The sequence below is a fragment of the Ursus americanus genome, chromosome 1 (assembly GCF_024610735.1).
Source record: "Ursus americanus isolate L20-20 chromosome 1, mUrsAme1.1.p, whole genome shotgun sequence".
Lineage (NCBI taxonomy): Eukaryota > Metazoa > Chordata > Mammalia > Carnivora > Ursidae > Ursus > Ursus americanus.
In genome coordinates, this window is record NC_142127.1 from 18088669 (window position 1) to 18104210 (window position 15542).

General features: G+C 35.0%; 1 protein-coding gene across 11 annotated transcripts in view; it reads left to right on the forward strand.

Moving 5' to 3' along the window:
- R3HDM1 (R3H domain containing 1) overlaps positions 1 to 15542 on the forward strand; it is a 134098-nt gene that overhangs the window by 23194 nt on the left and 95362 nt on the right. For 8 of the 11 annotated variants that reach the window (XM_087858211.1, XM_045782907.2, XM_045782915.2 and 5 more), the window contains 7 exons: positions 7386 to 7445; positions 7529 to 7669; positions 11567 to 11675; positions 11766 to 11861; positions 14138 to 14175; positions 14258 to 14308; positions 14418 to 14644. In XM_087858211.1, the coding sequence (XP_087714337.1) occupies positions 7386 to 7445; positions 7529 to 7669; positions 11567 to 11675; positions 11766 to 11861; positions 14138 to 14175; positions 14258 to 14308; positions 14418 to 14644 (722 nt within the window). Of the gene's footprint in view, positions 1 to 7385; positions 7446 to 7528; positions 7670 to 9625; positions 9759 to 11566; positions 11676 to 11765; positions 11862 to 12147; positions 12220 to 14137; positions 14176 to 14257; positions 14309 to 14417; positions 14645 to 15542 lie in introns of those variants that run through there. The other 3 variants (XM_087858476.1, XM_045782958.2, XM_045782899.2) reach the window with 3 other exon arrangements.

Genomic DNA, 15542 nt, shown 5'->3' on the forward strand with positions numbered 1-15542 from the left:
TAGTTCTTTGCATTATTCATGTCCCATGATATAAAAATAATTAATCCTTTTTGTAGGAATTTTTGGAAATACAGAATCACCAAGATATTTTGGCTCTTAATTGAGGTAGACAGGTAATCATTAATCATGGAAAAGGAAAAGAAAAAACTTCCCTCATCATAATATTCTCAACCACATAAGAACTTGGTGTATTCATTTATAATGAGTTTTTGAGCTTAGCTAAATGCAGAATTTTTGTTCCTTCTTACTTATTAACCTTCAACCCATAGATTTTTAAGGTCCTTATGTGGGTCAGTGTGACACCCCTGTGTTGCCAGGGTACTAGTGAATAGACTCTAACTTTCTGGCAGGTCATTGACCCCTTTGTGGCATCCTCCCCACAAAAAGGCTTGTCTACAAAATATCTGACAAACACGTTCATGGGGTAGAAGACTCCAGGGTTGAGAACCCCTACTCTAGATGTTAGCTTCCTGGAGTGATAGTTCTTTAACATACACTAAAATGAAAATAAAACAGTTTCTTTCAGTATATGTACATGGAAGAAAACAGGAATAATTCTCTTTAGTCTCACTGAGGCTTATGTCATCCTTCCAGATAACCTTTATTTTCATTCAGCATTTATTGTAGTCAGTATCATCTTGGTTTTCTAGTTTACATTTAACATAAATGCCAAAAAGAGAACCACCGAAATGAAAAGTGGTCTCCTTGTAAAAAGGGCTGAAGGACTATATAGTATGGAGTTAGAAGATAAGACAAGTCTACATGACTTATTTTTTTCTTCAGTTCAAGTTGATTCCTCAGTGGTCCCAATAGAATAATTAATTCATTGGTTCATTGAACAGGCATTTACTGAGCATCTGTCATGTTCCAAGCATTGTGCTAAAAACATTGTAGATATAAAGATAAAGAAGATATCATCTCTACCCTAAAGTATTCACCATCTCTGAGCTAGAAAAATACACTTGCTATATAATTAAAATAGAGTTCATGTGTGGGGAACCTGCTTCTGCTTCTCCCTCTGCCTGCCACTCCGACTGCTTGTGTTCTCTCTCTCTCTCTCTGTGTCAAATGAATACATAAAATCTTTTTAAAATAAAATAGAATTGATGTTGTAAAATAAGTTTTTGAAGTTTGTAAAAATCCAGGGAGGAGACCTCAATCTCTTTTTGAAAAGATATGGGAAGGCTTCACTGAAAATATATGCCTGAGCTGAGCCTTGAATTCACCGTGCTTTAAGTAGAAGCTGTCCATATAGAGAAGCATGAGAAAGGCATTCTAGATAGATAACACGTGCATTGACAAGACACAGTAGTGTGTGAGATTGTACGTTCTAGCTCCAGCAGGGAGACATGTGGCAAGTGATTGTAGAAAGTGATGGGGAAGGTGTTGGTGAGGTATGAAGACAGCCCATTTCCATTTGTCCTTGACCTAAGATTGTACTCATTGTTAATGAGTCCCAGTGAATGTGGAGTGCTACTGGGAAGCCAGAGATGCTAAAAAGATATTTAAGACAGTAATGAACAGTGAAAAATAGTCTTCCTTGAAATGCCAGTAGTGTACCATTTAAGAAGTACTGAGTATGACATGCTAAGTTGAGGAATAATTAATAGATTTCGAATAGGGTAATGCCATAATCAGATGTGCATTTTAGAAAGATTACTTTGGCAGTGAGGGGCCAATTCCATAAACAAGGAGTGCGGCTAGGAGGCCATAGGGAAGAATAGAGAGGAAAGGACATGTTTGAAAAGTATTGAGGAAGTACCATGGTAGTGGTGTGATACAGTAAAACAGAATAGCTACTAGGTTTCTGGCTAGGCTGACAGTCCCATTAATTGAGAGAGTGGGTAAGGAGCAGGCCTGAATGAAATAGGACATGTTCTGTTATAAAAAAAAGTATAGTTTGAGGTCCTGATGGAAAAATCAGGAGATGAGATCTGTCCAAAATTAAAAGGCTCTGGTTTTCAAGTACTTGAGCCTGACTCAAGTAATAGATTCAGGAGTCATTAGTAGAGATGAAGCTTGAGGAGGCTGTGTTTGCCCTGAAAGATGGAGTAAATGATAAGGACAAAATTCTGTGGAAAGACAGCATAGAGAAGGTAGATGAGAAAGGAAGAGACTAATTCTTAAAAGCAGAACAATCATGACAACATTTGTCTTAGTTAGCTGGGGCAGAGGGTGGTGGCCTGGGTGGCTCAGTCATTTAAGCCTCTGACTCTTGATTTCTGTTCAGGTCATGATCTCAGGGTCATGAGGTCAAACTCTTGTTGGGCTCCACACTGGCTATGGAGCCTGCTTGAGATTCTCTCTCTCTCTTTCTCCCTCTCCTGCTGTCATTCCCCCCTCCTCCCCTACCCTGCCTTCTCCCTCTCTCGCTCTTTCAAAAAAAAAAAAAGTTAGCCAGGGGGTCAGAAGCCAGGAGCTGTTTCATGAAAGATAAAATAACACAGAGACTTGACTTGAATATAGAAGTACCAACTAGCCCATTAGGTTGAGAAATTAGGAAATTGCTGGCTCTTTTAATAAATTGTTTCATTTGGGGTGGGATGGTGGAAACCAGAACTCAGTGAGTTGAGGAATAAGGGGGAAGGTAGGAAACACATAGCTAATTTCCATAAAACAAAATAGGATGCTAGAAAGGCAGATCTTTCCTCTGAACCTGTAGGAGAGACCTCAGTAAGGACAATTAGAAATCTATTTTTATACATCCCAAAATATTTTTCTATTGTACAGTTCTCTGTTTCCTTCTACAAATGCAAAAGTTTTAAAGTTATCTGCATATATATTTTTTTAACTGTACAATTTAATGGTTTTATTATACCCACAGGTATGTACAGCCATCAGTACAATTTTAGAATTTTTTCATCATTCCAAAAAGAAACCCTGTATTCTTTAGCTATCACCTTCCTATGCTTTGAGCTCTAATCTGCTTTATATCTCTAAAGATTTTGCTGTTTTAGATCTCTCATGTGAATGAAATCATGTGGACTGGCTTCATTCACTTAGCATAATATTTTCAAGTTTCATCCATGTTGTAGCATGTATCAGTACTTTATTTTTTTTTTCTGTGTGTGCATTTATATTTGAATAAACATGTAAGTGAATAATTCATGTAGTGGCTAGTGTATAAGTTATTACTAATGTCAGTGTGGTTTAGAAAGTTATAGCAAATGTTAAATTTTGTGAGAAATAAGATTTGCTTAATTAATGACTCGTGTTCTCTTGATGAAACACACACTTAATTGCTAGATATACATGGTACAAAAGTAGTATGACAAGTTTCCACTAAAACTTTCAAGATTCAGTATTGCCCAGAGAGTTCATCTACATTTTAAGCAGATGTATTTTTAGTAGTATAAAAATTCAGTCAGTGTTTCATTTCAAAATTTTTCTTCTGATCATTAAATCTTTATCTTATTCTCAGCCAAATAAATAAACTTAGCTTCAAATGTAGAATAGTTTATCTGGAATTCTTATTGCAAAAGATATTTCCAGAGGCTATGCTAACTAGTCATTGCTGAATTAGAACCTAAGAACCTAAAGTTGACTTTGATAGAAATTATACTCAGTGACATGATCTTCTACCTATTTTTGTATTGATTTTATACCCATTTTGTGTAAATTCCATGTGTAGTCAAGAAATATGGATAATACAGGCAACTGTGTTGTATAACTAATGGAGAGGAGAAAGTTTGGATTAATCCTGAGAAGGGCTATTTTAAGAGTAATTTGGTTTGCTCTGGGGAATGTTATATAATAGTTTTATTTTCTAAAAATTGCTTTTATTGGAAGTAATGTTTATTTTATTTCTTACCTATTGGAAATGTTTGGCCAAGCTCATATGGAATATTGGGAAAGGGGTGGTCAGATAGAAGCATTATTGTTTTCTGGTTTTTTTATTTGCCACTGGTATACCAGCTGTGTACAGTTTCTCTGAAGTTACTTCTGGTATAATGCCTAGAACACTGATAACTGAAAGGTTCTTGCCCCTTCACTTTAACTTTAGGTAATAGCTTATTGACTGGTTTGATTGAGATCGCTGTTCCTTATTTTTTAAATAATAGCATACATTGGTTCCCTTTAAAAGAGTATACAATAATTTCAGTAAGTATGCCCACATTTAGGTTACGCATTAGGAAAAGCAATTTGTGGACCTGTTAGTTTGAGTCCTATATGCAGTGCTTCTCTAAAGGGTTATTAATTTTTTAACTTATAATCATTACCAAAATATCTAACCTTGATTACATATTGCAGGAAGCATGTACTAATTAGTGGATAAATCTTAAGAATTTAGGAAGATTACCAGCCTTATTTTTCTAACAAGTTGTACCTCTTAGTAACTAAGAGTTCAGTAAACTAAGCAGAGAGACTTAGTTTAAATAGTACGCGGTCCAGATAATGATAAAAAATCCTCTGCAATCCATAGATCTACATGTGAAAGAAAAAAAAAGCCTGAATTTTTATCAGTGGCTAGTAAAATTGTTAGAATTTTTTCTGTATTGAAGACAACAGAAATTTCTTTTCAGTGGCAATATATTCACTGAAGAACATTCCACAGATCTTTTGCCTACTGTTCAGAAACAGAAAACCATTTTTTTTCCTATCTTGTCTGATACAAGTATTCCTAACTTGGCTTCCCCACCCACCCCTGCTTCTGTTTGCATGATAAATGTTTTTCCATCCCTTCACTTTAAATCTGCGTGTGTCCTTAGGTCTGAAATTAGTCTCTTGTAGACAGCATATAGATGGATCATGTTTTTTTAATCCATTCATTTAGCCTATGTCTTTTGATTGAAGCATTTAGTCCACTTACATTTAAAGTAATTATTGGTAAGGTGTACTTAAAGCTGTTTTGTTACTTGTTTTCTTGTTTTATAGTTCTCTGTTCATTTCTTCTTCTCGCGGCTCTCTTGTTTGATGAGTTTCTTCAGTGTTATGCTTTGATTCCTTTCTTTTTTTTATGTGTGCATCTGTTGTAAATTTTTGATTTGTGGTATACTGTTATGTTCGTATATAACATCTTATGCACATAGCAGTCTATATGAAGTTGATGGTTGCCTAAGTTTGAACACTTAAAAGCACTAAATTTTTACTTCCCTCCCCCATGTTTTATGTATTGATACCACATTTTACATCCTTTCATTTTGTGTATCCCTTGCCTGATTTTTGTAGATATAATTTATTTTACCACTTGTGTGTAATACTGGCTTTATTAATGATTAATCTACTACCTTTCTTATATGTTTGCATTTACCTGTGAAACAGAAGACCAACTTGAAAGTACCATTTCATGAATGCTTAATAAATTGCCTTCCTCAGAGTCCTTTTTTTTAAAACAATAACTATATAAAATACATCAGGAAAGTTAAAACTATTTCATCTCAATACACATTGTACTCAGGGTCTTATAGTTACATTAATAAGTCCTTTTGTGGGGGGAGCCCTCTGAAGTAAAAACTTCCCAACCTCCCCAAAAAATTTCAGGGAAAAAATATTAAAAGACTTTATGAGTGAAATAATTTGATTAACAGATTCCATGCAGATACATTTGTTGAGCTCCTCTATATAGTCCAAATAACTATACAATAATAATTGTGATAAATACTTTTAAAGAAAGTGTGAAAGAAGCGGGTTCTAAGAATATAGGAAGTTGTTCTAGACAAAGGAAACAGCATGTTCAAGTAACCAGAGACAGGAAGGAGTTTAGCAAGTACAGAGATAAGGCAAAATGATAAGAGTTTTGTGATTAAGGGGCAGAAGATGAGGCTGAAGAGGTAGATAAATGTAGGCCCCACTACAGATGCTTATTTCTAACCTAAGAGCAATGGGAAGCCTGTGATAGGTACTTAACCAAGGCAGGGGGGACACGGAGAGACAACAGACACCGTTTTAGTAGTCAAGCCAGAGGTCCTGCTTGCTTGGATCCAAGGTGGCAGCAGTGAGAAATAGAAGAAAAGTAGAAGGTAGATAATATTTATAGTAGTAATTAACTGCATAGGAGGATCAGAAAAAGGATTATAGCAGGCCACAGATGCTTCTAGTACAGTATGCTGGGTGAAAGATAGGGCCGCTTACTGAGATGAGCAGTACTAAAGGTGAACCAGGGTTGGGGCAGAATTGAATGTTGCTAAAATTTGTGTTAAAATGTAATCCTCTTTTCAGCTTTGGGTTTAAAGTCACCAGGTAGGCATGTTTTTCTCCTGAGTTTTCAACTAATGTAAAAAAAAATATATCAAATATCACTTGGTTTTATGAGACTTCTTTGCAGTGTAGAGGGAGGGTCAAACCCAGGGCCGATGTATAGTATAGACTTTCAGGCAGCTTACGCAGGGGCACCACATCCTCTGTCCTATTAGAGTTAGAGGATACTACTCTGTATTGTTTATTTGAGAGGGAAACATTAACCTTTGGCCTAGTTTTCTTGGTCTCTAAAAATTCAGGGACAGAACTGAATGATCTGTAAAGCTACTTCTAGTTTGAAGATTCTTAGAGTGTTTGTTTGTTTCACATGCACATGAAATTTCCAGTGAGCACAAGAATACTCCTTTGAGCCATGTCCTTGGTATGTGAGCGAGGAGGTCCTTTGGGGAGTATGATACCGTTAATATTCATTCCTGTGTGTGTGTGTTAAATAGGACCCTAGTGGTCAAAGGAGCACATGCAGGTTCTCCCTAGAGTCCTTATTTATTTTTCATGTTGGAAGCCTTGGGTTCTTTTTTATTTTTATGGCAAAAATTTCCAGTCTCAAAAATGTATAATACAAGTTTACAGAATGATTTGAAAAGGCTTCTCCTTCTGAGTTAGAATCAGTAATGTAATTCATACTTCTCTGCTATAATTCCATCTGTGTACTAGCACTAGATTCCCATAGGAGTATTCCTGTTGTTACTGGCATTGCATGTTCTTTAGAGTGCTGTTTCTATAGAGTTCAGGATAACAAAGTTATGAGCCTAACTAAACATGTCTGTGTTCCTGCTATTTCTCAGCTTTATTAAGGAAGTAAAGATTAATGTGCTCTTATTTTCCATGTATCTACAGAACAGACTCCAACATAGTGATACTTAGCAGATCAAAATAGATCTGTTTTAAGAATGGCCACGTGTTGGTAATTGTTGAAGTTGAGTAAAGGCTACATTGAGATTCATTACACGGTTCTCCCTACATTTGTGTATGTGTGACATTTTCCATAATAAAAAATTAAACTAAAAGTCATCTTTTATTTTTTCTAAACATTACTTTTTTAGAAGTCATGTATATATTCTGGCATCAAGTTTTGTGATATTCCTCAAAGTGCAGTTTTTACGGAAAAATTTAACCGTAATAATTCAGTGTTTATGATTATTTCAATGTTAAGTTTTCTATATAAGAGTCTTCATATTTTGTTTCAGGGACAGAATGATGCTGTTGAAATTGGAACAAGAAATTTTAGATTTCATTGGTAATAATGAGTAAGTCCTGACATTTAACAAGAAAACAAATTGTCATCATAGTTCTCCTTGACTTACTAAATCAGTTTTTCTTCTACTTCTAGGTCTCCACGTAAAAAATTTCCCCCAATGACATCTTACCATAGGATGCTATTACACAGAGTAGCCGCTTACTTTGGATTAGACCACAATGTTGATCAGAGTGGGAAGTCTGTCATAGTAAACAAAACTAGTAATACAAGAATGTAAGTATCAACAAATGTAGGCATTTGTTAAGTATGTATGTGACCATACTTTATCTTTCTACAGCACCTCTCATCCAAGGTTTTCCACATTTTAGCAGCTTAATTAAGCATTATGACAACCTTATGTAACAGGGCCAAAAAATACATAAAATGTATTTTAGCGCACTAGATACAAAATGAACCAGTCTAGACTACAATGAGGCAGATCAATGAGGACTGGTTTAAAAAAGCAAAAACAGTGGCGCCTGGGTGGCACAGCGGTTAAGCGTCTGCCTTCGGCTCAGGGCGTGATCCCAGCGTTCTGGGATCAAGCCCCACATCAGGCTCCTCCGCTATGAGCCTGTTTCTTCCTCTCCCACTCCCTCTGCTTGTGTTCCCTCTCTCACTGGCTGTCTCTATCTCTGTCAAATAAATAAATAAAAAATCTTTTAAAAAAATAAATAAATAAAGCAAAAACAGGAAAACTTCAGAAGTCGTATCAGTGAAGTTTGAAAACCATTCACTTGGATTTTTTAGTTAATGTAATTTAGATAGCTATGGCCAACCTTAGGTAAATTTGGGGTTTTTTGCTTATTTGTTTTGTTTTGTTTTGTTTTTAATTCAAGTTAGTTAACATAGTGTAAAAAAAATTTTTTTAAGGCAGATTTTGACACCCTCACGTTCAATCAGTCTCCCATCATTTTACCATCCTTTCAACCTCTGGTTTTGCTTCCTTATCCCACAAATCTCAAGAAGGTGGGACTGTTGATTAATACAGTATTATCCATAATGTTGTATCCCTCTTTCAAGCTAAGTTTTAAGGAGTTAAGAGGAGCCATTTGCTTTAAAAAGTGATAGCTTCATAGTGTTGCTGAACTATATCATCAGTGCTAGTCTTTGGGAGCAGAAGGCCCAATGCGCAGAGGCACGTAAATTTGAACATGTACGCAGCACCTCTTCTGCCTATTTATAAAACTAATCCTAAGCAACTAGTTGAGTTCAGCTAATATTTATACTTTGGTGGTAATCTGCCTATTGGAAGCATTTTCTATATCAGTTTCATATGTGGTAGCAGTGGGTCTGTGGTAATGAGCAGCAGTCAGCTTCAGACTACATAGATAATGCTAAAATTAATTATTTTTCTGCTTTTCTTGAAGCTATCTTTCTCTTGGGGTCTTATCTACGAACCATTCAATTTGCATGGTTGTATTTAATTCACTCACATCACTTCTGTTATAATGGACTTTACTCGTATAGCTGCCATATCATTTACTGGAACAAAGTTGGTTTTCTTCCATTTCGTATAGTATTTTGTCAACTAAATAGATAACAGTGGTGGAACCTCGTATTTTTAAATGTTTGTTCCTACAATTAAAATTAAATTAATGAAGATAGATGTCTTTGAAAAGGATCTTGTCTTTCTTTAGAGATTATATTTTATCTACTGCAAATGTGATCGGATTAGTATTCTTCTACTTGTCCCTTACTCTTTTAAAAATATCCTCATCAATTAGTCTTTTCCCAGTTAGTTATATCATAGCTCAAGTAACCATAAGATGTGAGCTGAATTGAAGGTGAATAGAACTCTAATTCATTTAACCAGTACCTTTCAACATTACTCAGAGCTGCTGGATACCCAACCACATGTACATTAGCAGGCATTTTGTCTGACATTTCGACTGATGACTCTCTAAGGTTTTCGATACAGTGTAACCTCAGTTATTTGAATGCTATGAATGATGTCAAAAAGCTTTAGGATTCTCTTTATCAAAGTCATCAAAAGTTGAGCTAAACACAGATGTTCATGATGTACTTGAAGAATGGATCAGTAGTGTAATCATAACTAGACATTCAGATCATTGAAGTTACACTGTATTCTTATTTTATATCTTCTGGAATATGAGGAAGGTTGTAAATCAGAAAACCTTAGAGATCTGCGCCACATTGAATAAATGCAAACTTACCTTTTCCTCATAGGCAAATTACCCGCTCCAGCCTTGAACCAGTGGTGTTCTGGATGTCAACAACCCGGTGTCCACTGGGGTGTCTCAATGGAGCGGGAAGTTGGCGATTGCAGGGCAGTAATTTCAGGCATCTATAAAAGAAAGAGGTAAGACAGTCTTAAGGTTAGCTGAAATGCCTGCCAATGCCATTCGGTGTGGGAATCCAGCTGCTCTTAGAAAAGTTGCCAGGCCCTAGGTTAAACATTATAGTTGACTTTGGAATAAGAATCTCTCACTCAAGTATAGACTCCTCCAATAAGAAAATATGACTTTGAACAGCTACAAAAATAGTTGATAGAAGTAAGCAGGGCAGTCATGTGACAGAAACAACATACTGCCATCTTCAGAACTAAATAGACAATCTTTCAAACTCTTACTAAAGAAAGCAATCTTTTTCTCATCATTTTGGTCATGAAATTGTTTTTACTCTTTTTATTGTTCTTCTAGTTATGTATATAGCTCTGTGTAGAGATCTGCTCTTCGTTTCACTTATCTGAGTATATTTTAAAGTAGAGATTTCTTCAGCTTACTTAGATAATTCTTATTTTTAAATCTTTTGCATAACTTGACAGGATGTAGAAACAGTACTTTATTAAAAATTCACAAATATTCAGAAGAGTTACTTAAATATTATATATAATGATATATATGTATATTGTCACATTTGCTGAAGATGTCATTACTTAGGTTTATCTGGTTTAGAAATTAGGGTATTCAGAATATATTATGTCACTGTATAATATATATTTAAACTATATGTAAAAATCTACTTGGGTTCAATTAGACTTTCTTTGTCCCTCTAAATATATTTTTATGTATCATGTATTTCAAAAGAATAATTACAATTTTATAATGGGATGTTAAGTCATAAGAGTATTAAATAAATTAATTTATTGAAGCTGACAGTATATTTTAGAAAGTGAAGTTTTACATAATTTTAATTTTCCACAGACCACAACCTTATTATGTCTGTCTTCTGGATCTCATTAGAAAGAACTTGCAACATTTCTGTAGAGGAAAGACCAATCAGCCATTTAATATATTGTTAGGATTTCATAATTATTCCTTTAGGTTACAACTTTAACCTCCAAAAAAAGAACCATTTCTTTTTTAACCTGTTTCGAGTAATATAAAACAAAGATATACCCTGCTGTAGTTAAGAGTAATTGGTAACTTGGTAGCGTTTTGAATGAGCCTCTTGGGTTTTAGGTAATTCAACCACGAAGTATTTTATTACTTTCAATTATGTCACACCAAACCAGGTACTGTAAGAGTGTAACATAAGATGAAGTACTATATACTTTTTTTTTTTCCTGGAATTTTTTCTTAGATTTGGAGGAGGCAATGCAAAAAGGATAGACTTTGAGACTGACGTACCAGCGCTCCAACTGTGGCTCAGTCACACACTTGCCCTTGACCCTAGACAATAGGTTAAGCCATTTGAACCTCAGTTTTTTTCAGTAATATTTATAATAATAACAAACTTCTCTTGAGTGTTTACTGTTTTAAGTGCTGTTCATCTGTTAATTCATTTCCTTTTCAGAGCAAGCCTATCAAGTAGGTATACTATAATTCAATTTATAAATGAGGAAACTCGAGAACAGAAAGGTTAAGTAATTTGTGTACATCCTGAAGCAACTAAAGTGGTAAAGCTGAATATTTGAACCCAAGCAGTCTGATTCCAGAGCCCACGGTGTATTTTTCATAATGGCCTTTCAATTGTAACATAAGGTAGTTAATATTTTCTCATAAGATTGTTATGAAGAGTAAATGAGATAACACAAGTATTAATTATTAGTGGCACCAGCGAGTGGTAATTTTTTTTATTGCTTTGATTAGTTTACATAAAATGTTGTATTTAACTTTTCTGTAAATAATGTGTACTATCTCTTCTGTTCCCTTGGGGTTTTTTTAGACCTGATCAGAAATTCAATGAACATATTAAGGATGATAAAGGTGAAGATTTTCAGAAACGATATATCCTCAAGAGAGATAACTCCAGCTTTGACAAAGATGATAACCAGGTAATCTGTGACAATTGTAGCTTTTTTCTAGGTGCAGGACTTATACCAGTGGATCATTTTCCCAAGAATTAATTGTCCTTGTTTCTTTAGATGAGAATACGTTTGAAAGATGACAGAAGAAGCAAATCTATAGAAGAAAGGGAAGAAGAGTACCAGAGAGCTAGAGACAGAATATTTTCCCAAGATGTATGTACTGACTTACATTTAGATCTCATTGTTAGGATATATGCTAATTGTGTTATAGGAACTCATTCCTTCTATCATCTATTGATCATTTATTTGTAACCATATTTGGTATGTAATAAGTCACTTGTTAGAAATATTGAGATCTGTCTTATATTAATAATTTAATACCTTATAAAATGCTACATTGCAGCAGTTATATAAATATTTCAAAAGTTGCATGCAGACAGACTACAGGAACAGTGTATCAGACTGAGTATATAGTTTGTATAATTTTTTTTTCTTCCAGACTTCTCACAGACTTGAGATTTTAAGAACATTGGTCATAGTCTACAAAATCACGTACTCTAAATTCTTCTTGGTAGTAGACTTTTCTCGATAAGTAACCTCTTTCTTCTTTTAAAATAAAACTAATTAGGAGCACCTGGGTAGCTTCGTCAGTTAAGAGTCGATCTCTTGATCTAGGTTCAGGTCTCGATCTCAGAGTTATGAGTTCAAGCCCCGCATTGAGCTCTACACTGAGTGTGGCACCTACTTTTAAAAAAATAAATAAAACTAATTAATTTTTAGATTCTATTTGTTTTCTACTTTTAAGTGATTATTTGAAAGAAATCTTTCAAGTGCCTGATTATTTTATACGTGTATTTGAGAAGAGATTCTGTTTGGTTTTACCAGTGTCTATTAAGTACCCATTCTGTATGGTACTAGGTATTATTCAAGGATATATGAATGTATGTAATTTGTGTTAACACTGCCAGAGATAGAAATTTCCTCAATATTAAAAAAACAAAGAGTAACATTAACATCTAAACTATCAGTTAATATTCATACAAACCTTATTGAACACCAATAGTACATGCTATGCTGGGCACTGAAGGACATATCCATGAACAGTACAAATAATTTATCCCCCAAACAATCCTATATATGATAGATACTATCACTGTTTGTATTTTACAGATAAGGAGACTGAGTTCTAGGAGGATAAGTAAAATAGCAAAAGATTGTGTAGCTAGAAAATAACAGAGTTGAGATTTTAGCCCAGGTCTGCTGCACTCAGAGCCTAAACTAGATGTATTTCTCTCTCTAGTTTATGAAGTCTCTATCCTGATAAATAGCCAGGTAATGACAATATGGTGTATGATTTGTACAGAGACATGAAGGTAAAATAAAGGACACAGCTGAGAAGCACCACAAACCAGAACTGAGGAGTGAGGGGGAGAGTTAGCTTCCAAGAGGAGACCCAAAGGAATCCTCCAAGTAGAGGGTCAGTATATGCAGAGGCCCAGAGATAAAGGAGAACTTGACAGAGAAGGAATTAAAAGATCAAAGAAGCTGGGCTATAGCCTAGGTAACAGAGGAAGTGAGGAAATTTTAGATTAGAGAAATAAGCAGGAAGCAGATGACTTGACCATGAAAGCTGCTTAAGGTTGTTGGGCTTTTAGTTAGAGCAGGAGTCAGCAAACTTTTTCTGTAAAGGGCCAGATAATTAGTATTTTAGGCTTTTAGAGCCATGCAGCCTTGTTTGCAACAACTCACATCTGCCTTTTTAATGTGAAAGCAGACCTAGAAAATACATAAATGAATGGGCATGGCTGTGTGCCAGTAAAACTTAATTTGCAAAAATAGGTGGCTGACCATACTAGGTGGCTGACCATGCTTTGCCGAACCCTGTGCTAGAACATCAGGGAGCTATGGAGGGAAGAGGTGTGATGAGATTGACATTTTAGAGAGACTGCTGTGGCTTCTGTTATTTAAATTGGATGAAAGGCAAAAACTGGTTAGAAGACTGTTGTAATAATACAAGGAAAAATGGTGGTTCCCTGAGCTAGGTTAATAGCATTAGAAGAGTTTGGCTATGAGCTGCGTTGAGGTATAGCTGCTTGTTCATTACTACAGCCACAGCCAAAGCACAGGTGATCAAAGTATTTGTTGAGTGAATGAGATAGAATCTACAGATTGGTGTATACCTTCAGTATATAATCATGAAAATGGGTTCACTTGTTTGGAAGAGAATATTTGAATTTCAGATTAATCTCTACCACAAAAACGAATGGCTTCAGGATGTATATCTGTTAAAAGAATGCATAGTGTCTCCAAGCCAGAAATAATTTCATTATCATTTATTTGTGTATCCTTATCACCATTTTGGATTTGTGGGCAGGGTGGGTGATACTTTTTCAATATTATTACATATGATTTTGATTGTCATCATTAGTTTACAGATGCATGATTATTTGACAAAAGCTCAATTTTTTATATCTATTCTTTCTTTCTAGTCCCTGTGTTCCCAAGAGAATTATATTATTGACAAAAGGTGAGGGCATTTTTAACATTTGTTTGTTAACTATCTGACTGATGCTAATAAAAATAAAAATGTCTTATTAAAATGCCAACAGAATCCAAGACGAGGATGCTAGTAGTACCCAGCAGAGACGTCAGATATTTAGGTATTGGAAGCATGTTTTCATGCTGTATTGAAAAATCAAAGCATTTGCTTCTCTATTCTTTCCCGTTTTGTTCCTATTAGCTTCTCAAAGTTGTATTTCTAAATTACAGAGTTAATAAAGATGCTTCAGGGAGATCAACAAATAGCCATCAAAGCAGCACTGAGAATGAGTTGAAGTATTCTGAACCACGACCGTGGAGCAGCACGGATTCTGATAGTTCTCTCCGAAACTTCAAGCCTGCTGTAACCAAAGCCAGCAGCTTCAGTGGAATCTCAGTCCTGACAAGAGGTGATAGTTCTGGGAGCAGCAAAAGCATAGGCAGGCTTTCAAAAACAGGTATAAATATTTGTCTAGAACTGTACAATCAGATCATTAGTTTCCTTATTGTTGTCTTACCTCTTTATCTATCATGTGGCTTCTGCAGTTATCCTCACATATAAAATTCTTACCAGCAGTGCATTGAGCACCTCCACAGTACTTAAGAGGTAATATATGTATCAATATTAGGTTTCATTTTCTGCTGGAGAGAGATTTACTAACATCAATTAAAGTAAAAATTCTCTGTTGTGACATAAACTTAATCAAGTTAGTTCAGTGAAATGTCATCTCTTGTTTGAGTCCCCAGAGGTGGTTGGAAATTCTTCATTGCTTATTTGCAATTGGAAGGCGCGGTTTCTCACCTAGGATTATTTAACAGCGATTGCATTTTCAGCTCATACTATCAGTTATTGATTGCATTTTTCATGACAAAGTCCTTCCTTTGCCATTCAAAAAATCAGTAAAATTGTCAAGTTTCTGAGGAATTTTGAAACTAAGGAAAAATAACGTGATGTAATTATTGTGAATGAGTAAAAATTTTAGTAACGTCCTCATTTTCTTAGTTTCTTTGCTTTTACAATGCCTTACATTTAGGCTCATACATTTTCTCTTCACCTTCACCAACTGGGTTCAGTACTAAAGAAGTTCACGTCTCTTAGAATCCTTATAGATCTTCATTTTTATCCCAAAATAAGCATTGAAAGTTAGCAGAAATGGCTGTCTATCTTTAGCCTGTTGGGGTTAGCCTAGACATATGGTATTGTACAAATAACAATCAAAGGGAGAGATTAGAAAATAGCCAAGTATTTTTTTTTAAACCTTTTCTATAGTCAGTGCTTTAAATTGTTAAGGCTTATGAATTGCACTTGTCACCTTTTCAGCTTATAATATGGATATTAAAAATGTGTTAGTGTAT